Below are 14,376 nucleotides of genomic sequence, written 5' to 3'. Positions count from 1 at the left end.
CAGAATGTGGGAACTGGGTGACCTGTACTGATCTGATGGAGATCTACTAACCCAGAACTTCAGCAAGGTAATTATGTACAGCACAGAGGAGGTGTCAGCTCACCCCTGGGAGGCCTCTGTAGGGGAGCAGTCTCAGGTCAACCAGGATGAGGAAGCTCTGGTTGTCAATTTTTGCATACACTGCTGGGTCCTCACACAAACCAGAGGAAGACTTGCCAATTTCCTGAGCCTGACTTAAGGAAGGTTCTTCCAGTTTCCATGAGTTGGAGACATGGGTCCTTGTCAATAATACACATTCACTCAAGGCATCCCCCTTTGCCCATAATGTCTTTGGTAACCCAAGGACAGTTTATAAAACTGATAGACATGGGATGGTTTCGAAAATAGAGTATAGAAATGTACTACAGAAAAGGAGATGAGGTGTATGAGTGGTGGGGCTTGCTTGGGGAAACCATAGGAAAATCATTGTATATCAAGTCTGTCTTTGACCCAGTATTTGATCTCTTTGACCCATAAAATCTAAAGTGTACATTCCCTGGCCCCTTGCTGAATAAAAAAATCAGTTGGCCCTAATAAATAATTTTTAAAAGGCTCTCCTTGACATGAAATTTACTAGTAAAATTTATTAAAGATGTGGTGCTGGTAGTCCTTGGCAAGAGGATGGTCACACTAGCATGATGTATCTTTCAGGGTGGTGGGTGAATAAGAAATTATGATCAAAATGAAAGAAAAATCAATAGAAGCATAAACAGAAAAGTTTACAGGAAGATAAAAATACCTTTCATTGCAAGCACATAATAGTGAATTGTGACAGGAAGGAGAAACTAGTTAAACTTCAAAACCTGACCTTCTCTGTGGTTGCTGTAGAGTACATGGAGGTATCTACTGGGGAACTGCAAAAGAACTGTTAATGTACAAGCTGTTCAAAAGCAATTAAACCCCGTTTGTTGTCAAGGAAATGCTACTAGTTTTCGAAACAGCCTTAGAACCACCCCAGAAGTGCACAGCCCCACCCACTGCTTAGACAGACACCAAAACTATGCTAGGATCTAGCTGATTCATAATACCAGGTTGGTTCAGGTCCTGTTGTACGAATAACAACTGCAATGAATGTTGTGAATAAAGGGATTGTCGTCACTAGCAAGGAACCTGCAGTGAACAGTGAGACCTAATCGTGTTTGTCTAAGTTTGGTCTGTATGATAACTTATAATTATAATGTCCTAGCCACAAAACTCAAATCATAGTCCTGTAGGATTGAATGCTGTGAAAAGAGACTATTGTTGTCCAGATAGGCCTAGAGTTTGTTTCAAATGAGGAGCTATAGTAATACATACCACTTCCAGTGATAGAAGAAAATGTTATATATATCACCCAGCACTTTGTAAATGTCTCTTTCTCCCCTAGGTCCCTTTGTGATGAATACCAATGAAGAAATTTCTGAGGCCATTCTTGATTTCAGGAATGCAAAAAATGGTTTCGAGGGGGCCAAAACCTGGAAGTCAAAGATTGGAAACTAATGAAGAGCTGAAATTCTGCCATTTGGATGGACTGACCATTCAGTATATTCAATTTCCAAAGCTGGCTTAGCTGGTTCTTCTAAAGAATTTTACATTAAGCATAGTGGTGGTGGCACACGCTTTAATTCCAGCTGTTAGGAGGCAGAGACAGTCAGATCTTTGAGTTCAAGGTCAGCCTGGTCCACTGTTGAGTTCCAGTATAGCCAGAGCTACACAGAGAAATCCTATCTTGAAAACCCAAAAATAAAAAAAAAGAATTCCACATTAATACGAAAATATGGATTTGTAGTGAGTCATCAGAATGCATTATGTACATGTATGAAATTGTGAAAGAACAGATTTAACTATTTTAAAAAGGAAAAGTATAAACAATAAAAAGTGGTAGGAATATATGCAAATAATTCTAATTGTTGCTTCTTTGAAAAATCAATGTTCTTCATTTCGGTGGAAATTATTAAGCTCCTATTAAAATAATTGCTTATGTACATGTGCTTTTTATATATGAGAAGATGCCCTTTTATTCTCTGCCCTTTGGGGTTTTCTTTTTATTTTGGAAATAATCTTACTTAACATATCAATTCCCCCACTCCCTCGCTCTCCCATCCTCCCATGCCCCCCACTGACACCCCCACCCACTCCCTTTGGGGTTTTCTTAGATCATTTTTAATTGCTTTCTGTGTCACTGGCAGCAGCTATCTGAGCATCTTCAACTGCCCTACTGCAATTCTGATGCTGTCCCAGCAACCAGAACTGTGTTCTGGGTTTCATGTTACAGGTTATCTGCTTTTAAAAACCCAGCAGCCCTGACCATGTGAGACAGTTTTTAAAACTGCTTTGCTATTGCTAGGGACTCAGCGGGATTCCAGCCAAGACTTCCCCGTAATTTTCTGCCAAAGTCTGTGTCAGATTTCAGACACATGCTCCTGCATGCTTCCTTCAAGATTGTGAAAACGTTTTACTCCATAGTTAGGTTCCAGCCTGCTGTAACTGCAAGTGCCGGTGGTCACACCATCTCCTTATAAAGCAGCTAGAACCTAGGACATAGAGTGGGGATTGTTTTCTTTCAACTTTTTGGTCACGAAATGACTGTAGAGTGATTTCTAGCTTAAAGTGGAAGACATGGCCACTTCCTGATTAGTTTTGGCAGCAGGAACTTTACATTTTTTTCATCTTTCTCCCATACGAAAATTGTGTGTGGCAGGGGGTGTCCCTTGACTAACTCAACTCATTTCATTGGATTTTGATTACAAGTGATCATGTGATTTTCCATGTAAAGTTTTGGGGTTTCGAACTTTGCTTCCGGAGAATGCCTTTTGCAACACTTTTCAGTAGCTGCTTGGTGTGAGCTGCTTAGTCATCAGTGGACATTTAAAGTATTCAAAAATGTATAGAGAGTGGGCAGTGGTGAATGTTCTCATGATGGCCTACGTATACCTGGTGCAGGGCTTCAATAGTGAACATGGACCAGTGAAGGTAGGTGAGCTCGATTTTTCATAATGTTCCTTTTTATTGGTTTTCGCAGAAAAAAAGTCCTTTGCCCTCACTGTTGTTGAAGCAATATCAAAGCCCAGCCTACTCTTAGCCTGTGTGAATTAGTGACTGCTGTATTTCCTGGGCTTAATAATTTTCTTGCCATGAGAGTATGAAAATTTGTATGATTGTTTTTTATGTATTGTGTGTATTTGGAATGGGAATAGAACACAAGCATTCTGGAAACTTTTGGCATGGGAACGTTTGCTCCCAGTTGTGCCTGTTGATGGCACAGTGATTTTTCCGATGAAGCTGTGATTTGTCTTTAGGACACACACAGCTTTGTGGGCCAGTGGTTTTTAGGTTGGTTGTGGGCAGCAAGGTTGAGTAATTTCTTCTGTAAATTGAAAATCACAGTGCTTTTCATGGATGTTTTCTGTCTCGTTCTGCAAATTACCAATCGCTACCATCCAGGAAAAGGAGTCTTCTTAGAGTCTGTTTTGTTTTTGTGCCTCTCCTTTTGGAAATGTGTATAAAATTAAGCAGTTGGCAAATCTTTGGTTCTATGAGCAAGCATCAGGGCAGCCCAAGGAATTGAGAACAGTGTAAAAAGGATGACCTAGGGTGCCACTGACAGCCAGAAGAACATTGTCACTCAATTTTTGGTATTTTTAAAAGCCTTTTTTAGTTTTGAAAAGGACGCAGATGTAATCGTTTTGACTGGAGTGCTACTAAATCATAACTGATTTAGAAAGTTCTGGCTATGATCAGACAGAAATCAGATGTGAGCTTGAGTTTTGTAGCACAAATTTTCAATAGGGGGTATATCGCCCCCCGGAGGGGAAAATTAGTTCCTAAGGATGTGGACTAGTTTACAGGGGAAGCACCACACACATGTAGTCCATAAACAGGTAATAAACCTGCACCCAAGTTTCCTAGGACAAGACTAAAGAGCTGCTGGCACTGGGAATCTGTTCACAGTTTTCACCCTGCTACCTATACTCAAAAGTGAATTTCCTTTCACCTGCAGCCTGAGATGGAGAGCCAACATCAAGGCTGGTGGCAGTCAGGTACAGCTGAGGACTGTCCTTTCTGCCACGTACTTTTGGGACTTGCAAAGCTTGAAAGGTTCAGGCTGATAGGCAAGAAACCTTCCTATCCTAGCACAATGCAACAGCATTCTACTTAACACTAGTCTTCACCCTATTCCCCAGTGAAATTTTCAATGTTTGGAATTTACTCTTTTATAGACACAGCTACTAGAACCCTCTTGGTGTCCTGAGCACAGTGAAGTTTTATCTGTTTTGAATTTATTTCTCCCATTTAAATTTCTTGAATGGGCAATGGAAGAAAGTGACTGAATTTTTATGTGACAGAAAACATGCTCTAACAGATGGCAGATGTGCAGGCTGTGTTTACTAACATTCCTCTCAATGTTTCTCTTACATATCCTACTTTCCCTTTGAACAAGGAAGCTACATGCAGTGACCCAGCTCCCACCTAAATTAGATTGTTTCTTGTATGAAGGAAAGTGCTGGCTGTAGTTAAATAGAAGTTTGGAGATCCACACGACTGGATGGTGAAACATAATGACATACATCATTTTGGTTTATGTATTCTCTTCCACCTCTCCATCTATTTAAAAGCAAACAAAATCAAATGTATTTTTGTTATTGTTTTTCGAGACAGTGTTTCTCTATGTAACTGCTATGGCTGTCCTGGAACTCACTCTGTAGCCCAGGGTGGCCTTGAACTCTGAGATCCACCTTCCACTGCCTCCCCAGTGCTGGGTTTAAAGGCATGCACCACCACTGCCCTGGCTAGAAATCTATTTCTGAACATTTGTGTTTTCTTGTTTCAATTGAAACTCAGCATATAATCATATTCAGGGGAGTAATGGTTTAGGACACTGGTACTTGATTAGTTTTTTATTTAGATATAAGTATATGTCACTTGTTATACAAAATTGTCATGGCCCTCCTCAGTATTTTGTGTTTGAGAACATGCTTTTCTCCACTTTCCCTTTTCTGACCACATATCTTCCAAATTGGCTCTGATGCCAAATCTATTTCCAGGGTGTCCCCTCCCCCGCCCCTGATCTGAACTTTACCTCTTAGCTTAGAGAATTGTCCTGCTTTTTAAATTTTTTTTTCAGTTTAGGCACTGACTATGGTAAACATCTATGAATCTGTGAACATTTTTTCAACTATAAGCATGGAAATGGCTACTACCCCCTAGAACAATGCTATTTGCATGAAATTTGCTTAATGCCATTTGAATGAAAGACATCCTGATTTTCCTAGTTGCAGCTTATGCTTGGGACATATGAGCTGAGGAAAATCTTTTCAGAAATATTAACATTTTCTTTACAAACAAAGATGTGGGGAGATGGCTCAGTGGTTAAGAGCACTTCTTGCTTTTACAAAAGACCCCTGGATCAGTTCCCAGTGGCTCACAACCATCCATAACACCAGTTCCAGGGGATCCGATGTCTTCTGACCTCATGCATGCCAGGCACACATGTGGTGAACATACATGCATTCAGAAATAAGTACCCATACACAGAAATAAACTTTTAAAAAATTAATTAAAAACTAGGTGATTAGTATACAAATGGACTTTGGGAGCCCATTCCACATACAGGAATACTTTCTCAGCCTAGTCACACAGGGGAGGGTCTAGGCCCTACTCCAAATGATTTGACAGACTTTGATGATTCCATGAAAGGTCTCACCTCCCTGGTGAGCAGAAAGGGAATGGGATAGGGGGCCAGTGGGGGACAGGGGAGGAGGAGAGGGAGAGGGAACTGGGATTGACATGTAAAACAAGCTTGTTTCTAATTTAAAGGATAAAATAACTAGGTGTCGGATTTATTTTCAAGTTTCTCAAGCTTTTTATATACTTGAGATGAGCAGAGATAGTTTCTCAAGGTATGCACTTCACAATAGTCTACGTTATATATCTAATCACAATAGTCTATCCTCTAGACACTTAGTAATTATTACCAACAGCCTTATGCTGTTGCCATTCACCATGGCCTTTTAGACAGCATGATTTCCGGCTGATCTAACAAATAATTGTTGTCATCAGATATGTTGGGAGTCATTATAAGATATTAGATGAAATTAGCTTCTGTATACATCTCTTCCTGGTGCTATGAAGACCTGTCAGTATAGTAAAAGACAAACAATTCTAGGTCATGGTAGCTTTCAAAACTCTTTGAAGAGTCTCTTCTTCAGCTTTACTCTATACTATCATTTTAGTCACTGTGCTTGTAATATCTACAGAAGAAGGGCATCACTAGCTGATGGAGTTATTCAGTGCTATATAGGATTAGAATAAGTCTCAAATCCACATGGCTCACAAGACTTCATTGCCTTCATGCCATTTGAGTTCTCTTGAAGTTGTCTAGGAGGTAACTTACATGGAAAAGGCTGATGCTCATCTTCCATCTTAAATTGCAGAAAGCAAACCCATTCCTCCTACCTGCCCCATTCTCGTGCACAAAGTTATACACAGGAGTCTCCTGGCTTTGTTGTTAATTAGATGATCCAGTGAACTCATGTCTGATTTTTCTGTCTCACTATGAATTCAGTTGTGTCTTTTATATTACTAGCATATTGTGTGCCCAAGATACAATGGAACTCTCTCTTCTTACATCTGTGTATAATACTTCCTTGTATGACTCACTTTTAATTGAAAAATCCTGACTTAACACCTGTGAATAAAATGTTGCCACAAACATGTCACAAAGATAACTTGTGAAATAAAAACAAGGTATTTGTATATACAAAGTATTCCATAAAGAACTCTCTGTAAAAGGATCTGGAGCTCTCAGACACAAGTATTCCCACAGTTGGACAAAGGCAGTAGAGAAATGGAGATATAAAGGACAGTAAAATTGTTTCTGAGCAATATCTAGGCCAAATTCCTTTTTCTTAGGAACTTGTTTTATTTTAAGGTTATTTGTGTGGGTGTATGTGCATATGAGTGTGAGTACCTGCAGAGGCCAGAGGAGAGCACTATATCTAGATCTAGAGTCATCAGCAGTTGTTAACCACCTAACTTGGGTAATGCAAACTTTTCTTTGAAACATCAACAAATACTCCTAACCACTGAGCCATCTCTCCATCCAAGAGAACTCATTTCATCATGTGAGATGAGCAGAAGGTGGGAGTTCAGCATACTTGGGAATGAATTGGGATGAAAGGAGACTGCTAAAATGGAGCATTTCTGCTCAGCTTGTTTTTATGGTGGCAAATCCACTTATGTCTCTCTCACTTCTTGTTCTTATAGTCTTACTAAAATACTAGAGCATTATAGATCAAAGTCATCCTGAGACATCTTCAGCATCCTGAAAACCTTGGCTGTTTGAGATGTCCTAACCCATAAAGGCTCTTCTGCACCTCTCATTGCAACTTCCCAACATTTGATAATTCATTAATTTTTAGCAGGCATTTGTTATCTACTGTGTCTAAGATCTGTGAATGCAGCAAGAAATAAAGAAATATTTCAGCTCTCCTGGAATGCATATTTTGATTGTGCTTGGTGGAATAGGACAATATGCAAATCTGCAACAAGTCAGGGACAATAATAATGAAAAGCACTCAAATTAAGGAGGGGACACAGAATGATTGAGACAAAGGAACAGATTCTTCCAATTCCCTTATATCTGTGCATAGTACTGGAAGAAGTGAAGGAGGAAGAGGCTCAGGGTAGTGACTAGATCACAAGTAGCTTGGATATTCTGAGGATGAGCCAGAGAACTAGAGTGGCCACTGGAAGTTGAGCAGAGATCAGAAGTGCAGCTGTCTCAATTGGAAAAATAGTCAGGCAGATCATGCAAGTGGGGGTGAGGGCCAATAAAATTGTAGAGACACTACAATTTTAATTTTATGTAAATTTTATGCACCAGGAAACCTTAATTTCATTGATTACAACCACTTAGAATGCAAAAGCTCATGCTTAATTCACAGACTGTTCAGAAACAGGCTGCACACTAGATGTGTCTCCTGGGTCACAGTTTACATATCATATTCTGTGTTATACTATTTTACTTATTTTATTAATGACATCCACCTGTACCTGACATTTGTGGTCTGTTTGTCCTGGTTTATTACACCCTCACCATTAGGATGAGAGCTCTTCAACAAAGGAGTGTTCTGTCATTTTGTTTATGGCAGTGTCCCAACCACCACTTTGCAAAGCCTGTCACACAGTAGATGCTGAAAGCAGTGTTCATTGGCTGGTTGATGAGCTAGCCTTGGAGGAACCTGACATCCTCTGACATCTGTCATCCCCATGGCTTGTCTGATCTCATAAGTTTTATAAAATTCAAAAACATCCTTTAAGGCAGTGTATTTACCCTGTGATATTTTACTGTGGATATGGGTAAGATGTGAATGTGTCAAAGAATCCCAAAGTGTCCTTCTAGCCTGAGGCCATCCAATAGGGTGCTCACTTCTAGAACCCACAGGAGAGAATGAAGTCACTTTAGCCCATTGTTTCAGCCTGACAGTCACAGAAAGTTGCACAGAGCAACACACAGTGTCTCGTTGCACAATGTAGGCACCCCCTCTCTTTCTTTATCTCCGAAAGCCTTAGGAGGCCTACCTATGTTTTCCTCTTGGGTGATTTGTAAAGGTGTGGCAAATTATGACAAAAATACTCTGGTCAGATACTTTCTTAGTGAGACAGGGTGAGGGTATGCTGTAATTACAGCCACCCTCAAAATCTCGATGGTTTGTAAACAGTACAAATTTATTTGCTGCTCATACTACACAACCATCTTCATTCATCCACAGTGAACTCATTATCAGTATGGAGTTAGATGAGCACACACATCTAGAATGTTCTAGATCACTGTGACCATTGCATGCTCTGACCTAGAACTAGCACAAATCATGAATCCACTGTCCCATTTAGGTGCAAAGAGCAAAGAACCTGGAGGTGCACTCTTACCTTGGCCTCAGAAGGTGGGATGCTGGAAATATTTCATGAATACTATTAATAACTATCACCCACAACTTTTGCTATGTATAATATTTCCCTGCCTGAGAGCAATGCTGGAGAGTACATTATATTGAAACAGCAGGAAGAGATAGGAAAGCAGACAAAAGTTTCCGGTTTCCATTATTCCTCTTTTAATGCACAAAATAATGTACACTTTATATAGAAACTCTCCATTAGAGATTGGGAAACTCTATGGTCGGTCTTGAGGGTAAGGTATGAGGAAGAGAGACAGCTTATTTCAGTTGTTCAGGGAGCCTTTTCTCCCTGGGAGAAGGAAATCTGTACATTCAGTTCGGTAAATATTTGTGCAATGTCTTCCATGTGCCAAGCACATGAGTGGGAATGATGCTTTTTATAAAATAAAGATGTCTTAGTCATTTCCGTGTCTTACCGACCACCAGGGAGTTCACTTTGGCTTGTGGGAAGGATAATTATAATGCCTGAAACTATAAGTAACAATATAATTTCAACAAGGTTTATTTCACCACTTTTTGGATCTTATTAAATAACCATAACATTGACATGGTAGAGGTGAGTATTGCTTTTCGAAAAATCAGCATTTAAATAAAAATAATTACAAGAAAAAGAATGTAGCATGACAAATATTTTTTCTGGTCTGCTGTGAGTGGAACTCTAGGAAGAATATAGTTTTGATTGAATGAATCACCTTTTATTTCATTTTTATTAGTTCTTTGAGAGCTTCATGCACTGAGTTTTAACCATATTCACCCCTCTCTGAGTCCCTCCCAGATCCACCCTCCCTTTTATCACCCACCTAATTTTGTGTATTTTTTAAAACTCCTAAGAGTCCAATTTGTATTGACTGTATATTTATGTACATGTGGAACACATGTACTGCACCCATTCCTCCCAAGCAAGGCTCTGTGATAATTTTAGAAGAGGGAGAGGAGAGATTTTAAGAGCCAAGGGCATTGATTTAACTGGTATTTTAAATTCAAGAGAACAGAGAAAGAGAGGGAGGGAGGGAAGGAGGGAGAGAGGGAGGGAAATAGAGAGAGAGATAGAGATAGATAGATAGAGACAGAGATGTTAAAACATTAAAGCAGTCTTTGCAATTGTGTGCTTAATTTATAACTAAATTGCTATAGGAAGGCTAGGAATCATGGGGCACGGTGTTGTGGATGTTGGTGAGAAAGAGAAGGTGATGGGTAAATGTTGATGTAGGACAACTAGATGTTTCAAAATAAATATTTTGGCAAGGCAAGCAGAACTACCTTGGAAACCATAATGTTTTGCACAAATGTCTTCCCATGGCATTAATTATGCTGCATTTTGGTTGAAATAGAGTCATAGCAGCTAATTATTGCTACAATCATGCTGTTACAAACCCATAGAAATTTTAGTGGCTTCACGTGTCTACCCTCCCACTGATGAGTGAGCTGGCAGGAGCACGTGCTTGCAGAGGTGGGAGGTGTGGAGAAGCTAGGTGCAGTCAGTCAGAAGTCCCTTCAAGCTGTTGCTTGCAACATGTCAAAGTAGGTCACATGATCCAACACCAAAACAGCTGTGGAGAGGCAGAGTGAGGTTGTTTGCAGTTCCACTTAATCACAATAAAGGTTTTAAGTTGTTTCTTGGGCATTGGGTCCTTGATCTTTGAGATCAATGGTACAGAGAATATTAGATAGCTCAGGAATCGCCTCTATAAGGCTTTCTCTGAGCACAGTTTTAGAGGGTCTGGGACCATCTTGCCACTAAGCCCACCCCACATCCATCTTTCTTCTCATTTCTGTAGCACAGCTATGTCAAGTAGGAGCAGAGGCATTTGAATAGAACACAGATTTGACATATGTAAAGGGAGATACAGACATCTCCCCAAATGCTAGATGTCTTGGCTAATGAGAAAAATCAACAGTCCTCATCAAATTGGAAGATGTGGCCAATTGAACAAACCCCCTTTCACTGCCTCAAAATATCCAGACAACTCTGCACACCCATTCCTGCCTGCGTGCACACACATACAGTTTTCTTACATCTGTAGTTCCTTCAGTATAAGCTTTCAGGATTTCAGATTTATACACTTAAACATAGAAGCAAAAGAGCCACCAGTATCATTAGGCACCCAAAACAAAGAGCAACCTAATTCTATCTCCAGATGGCTACGTTTCTGGCTTTCAGAGATGTGGTATCAGAGCCAAGGTAGTTTCCACCTGAACAGCCACAGCCTCAGGAGTCATTATTAGCAAGTGGGCAGTCTCATCTTCCTTCAGTTGTTATATCTCAAACCATCAAGTTCCAGATATTCTGACTAATGCTAAACCCCAAAGCCAAAAACACAAAAGTTTAAGTAGGCTGATATACATGAATACATAAAGACAGGCATAAGACCTGAGAAGATATTTGGAAGTTTGCTTTCAGCTGCAGATAACTTCAAGAATGCTTTTCTCATTAGAAAAAAGATAGTTCACAGTTTACCCTGGGAAATGTGTTTGGGTTTTATGTGTTTAATTGTATTTGCTATGGTTAGAGTTGCCAAGTCTCACTATTTTCAATCTCATCTCTCTGATGACTAACGACTATCAAGAACCATAAAATATAAACCTCCACCCCAATGTGCAGGTCCAGATGACACACCCTGAGAAAGAAAAACCATTAATTGTATTCCTGCTTTATATCCTGACCCTTTCTCATTTATGAACTCCTAGGTTCTCCACTGAGCTCTGTGAAGTAACTTTTCAGACATAGTATTTTTATTGACTGTTTTGGAATTTACCCTGATCACACTCCCAGGTCTGCCCCCTCACCTTGCAACCTGCCCCCAAAAAGAAAAAAGGAACAAGTTCAGTTTGTGTTGACATATACTCACTGGAGCATAGTCAAACGCCCAGTGGACAGCCCCTTAAGGAAAACTGAGTCCTTCCCCACCTGAATCCCTGCCAGAAGCCATCAGTTGTGAAGAGCTGCATGTCAGCATCCTTACAAAAATTTTTAAGAGTTCTCTTGGATGGCTTTCTGTCTAGGTTGTTTCTTTTGGGGGGTCAGGGTTGAGAGTAGGTTTTGTGTGTGTGCTTGCTTTTTGGTTTTTGTTTTGTTTTGATTTTTGAGACAGGTTTTCTCTGTGTAGCCCTGGCTGTCCTAGAACTCAATATGTAGGCCAGGCTGGCTTTGAACTCACAGAGATCCGCCTGCCTCTACCTTCCAAATACTGGGATCAAAGGCATGCTCTGCCACTACCACCCAGTCTGTGAAGTAACTCTTATTAACATCAGTGGGGAAACAAATCTGAAGGAAGTGAATTACCCTCAGTCAAAAAGGAGTCGTGCCTTGGTTAAAAAGTCAGCTTATGTTATGTCCTAATTGTACTGTGATTGAACTTTCCTTTGGTGCAGTTCTGTGAATTCTAGTACATGTATAAATCTGTGTAACCACTACCATAGCCTGGATACAAGCTGTTCCATGTCCACACACAGTTCACTGTGTGACTGTGATAGTGAGACAAACCTTCCAACCTTCAGCAAGTAGCATTTTGTTCTTAGTCATTCCTTGTTTTGTATTTTGAAAAGCACATATAAATAGAATAATGTAATCTAACATGTTGAGACTGGCTTCTTTAACCTTTAGCCCATTTACCAATAATTATTTTTATTGGTGACTAGTATGTCATGATATGGCTTAACCATTCACCCATTGAATTACATATGTGTGTTTTCCAACTGTTTTGACTATGATAAAAAGTTACTGCAAGCATTCATGTATCGAGTTTTGTGCAGTGTAGGCTTCATTTATTGAGTGATAAATTCCTTGGAGTAGGGTTACTTATCTGTATGATGGGCACATGTTTATAAGAAACTTCCAGAGTGTCATATCACTCAAAGCTAATTTTGAACAATTGGAATCTATGCTCTTGCCTCTAAAACAAGCAATTTGAGTAGTCAGTGTAATTTATGATATTAGGCATAACTTCTTTTAGGGAAATATGATTTCCACTTAAAAAGAGAGGGCATGGGGGAATCTCATTTAGACTTGTGAGTCTGGTGTGGACTAGGCAGATTTCTTGGTAGATGGAGGGAGGATACTCAGGGAGGACAACAATGCTACTGGCATATCAAGCCAGGAAAGGTGTGGTGAAATAGGCCAATCCTTAACCATGAAGGTAAGATGAACCACAAATGCTCCTTGAGAAGGTGTTAAGAGGTGTAAGGAAGACAGAACAGTTTGAAATTTATCTCCCCAAACCTACTGCAAAGGCAAATAGGTGACAGTAGTTTTCCTGAACTGCAGAGATGGCTTAGCAGGTAACACTTCTAAAGAGAGCTGTGAAAAATGTGTTTCCACCATAACTTAGCCCAGAGTTCTGGGACATTCCACTTTCACAAACCCGATTCTCCAGGTAGATATTATCCCCCAACCTCCTGAAGTCACTGCAGTTCCACAAAGAAAATGACAATCATAGCCTAACCCTCGTGGCGCTCAAGAGGCCCAGTGATGAATTCAGCAGAGCTGCTCTCTGTTTCCATATCTATAATATGAGGGTCTTAAGAACCCAAGCCCAGAATGATACAGGAAAAGCATTCTGCATAAGTCAGGAAGTTCATGAACCAGTTCTTTGTAGATACCATGAAAGCCCAGAGCTATAGCAGGGTCTCAGTACATGCCCCTAAGCCAAGATCCTTCCAATTAAGATATTTTATAGGACTGCCTTTTGAGAGAATGTATAGCTTTCTGTTGAATTCTAGTGGGTTCAGGCAATGCCTTTTTTATATATCTTGAGAAATGGGCTGTTAGGAATTAGGAGGAATTCAAAAGGCAATTTAGCCTGCCATTTAGTATGACAGTTAACTTTATCACGCTGTTTAAGTGAGGAAATGATGCCACTATTATTTAGTCTTTTAAAACCCATACAAATTGAGAACTGGATAAAAATAATAGAATTTGCACGTATGGAATGCCCACAGGCTTTCATTAGAGCTGTGGAAGCAATACATTTCACACACTCAACAGACAGGGCATGTAAGCAAGGTGCTGGCTTTAAAACTCCAGTTGAGCCAGATACTCATGCACATATTCTGACCTTAAGGTATAACACAAAGAAATTGGAAGAGTGGGTCAATTTTATAACATGTGTCAGCTATTTATTTATCCCGTGCTAACCAGGGGTTTTGTACACAGTTTGGGCATTAACCCAGGTCTCTGACCTTAAGTCAGTATTGTCATGCTCCAAATTACTGGCTCTCTTCAAAATCACTTGGGAAGATTTATTTTTCATTATTTTCAGACAAAGTCTCATGTAGCCCAGGCCCACTCAGTACATATCCCAAACAAACAAACAAACAAACAAACAAACAAAAAAGCCAAGGGCCAGATGGTTTCAGTGCAGTATTCTACAAGAAATTCAAAGAAGAGCTAATACCAATACTC

The 14,376-nt window shown here is 40.0% G+C and overlaps 2 protein-coding genes across 5 annotated transcripts in view; both read left to right on the top strand.

Moving 5' to 3' along the window:
- Pir (pirin) overlaps nucleotides 1-1,919 on the top strand; it is a 101,053-nt gene extending 99,134 nt beyond the window's left edge. For both annotated transcript variants that reach the window (XM_040744079.1, XM_040744078.1), the window contains exon 10: nucleotides 1,406-1,919. In XM_040744079.1, the coding sequence (XP_040600013.1) occupies nucleotides 1,406-1,518 (113 nt within the window). In that variant the 3' untranslated portion in view covers nucleotides 1,519-1,919. The remainder of the gene's footprint in view (nucleotides 1-1,405) is intronic.
- A 220-nt stretch (nucleotides 1,920-2,139) lies between these two features.
- The window catches only part of Vegfd (vascular endothelial growth factor D), a 36,431-nt gene continuing 24,194 nt past the window's right edge, over nucleotides 2,140-14,376 (top strand). For all 3 annotated transcript variants that reach the window (XM_005074206.4, XM_013116390.3, XM_013116391.3), the window contains exon 1: nucleotides 2,140-2,991. In XM_005074206.4, the coding sequence (XP_005074263.1) occupies nucleotides 2,902-2,991 (90 nt within the window). In that variant the 5' untranslated portion in view covers nucleotides 2,140-2,901. The remainder of the gene's footprint in view (nucleotides 2,992-14,376) is intronic.

This window comes from Mesocricetus auratus, unplaced genomic scaffold (genome assembly GCF_017639785.1).
Source record: "Mesocricetus auratus isolate SY011 unplaced genomic scaffold, BCM_Maur_2.0 Super-Scaffold_100003, whole genome shotgun sequence".
Classification (NCBI taxonomy): domain Eukaryota; kingdom Metazoa; phylum Chordata; class Mammalia; order Rodentia; family Cricetidae; genus Mesocricetus; species Mesocricetus auratus.
The sequence above is the reverse complement of the archived record's forward strand: the minus strand, read 5'-3'. Positions and strand labels throughout refer to the sequence as shown.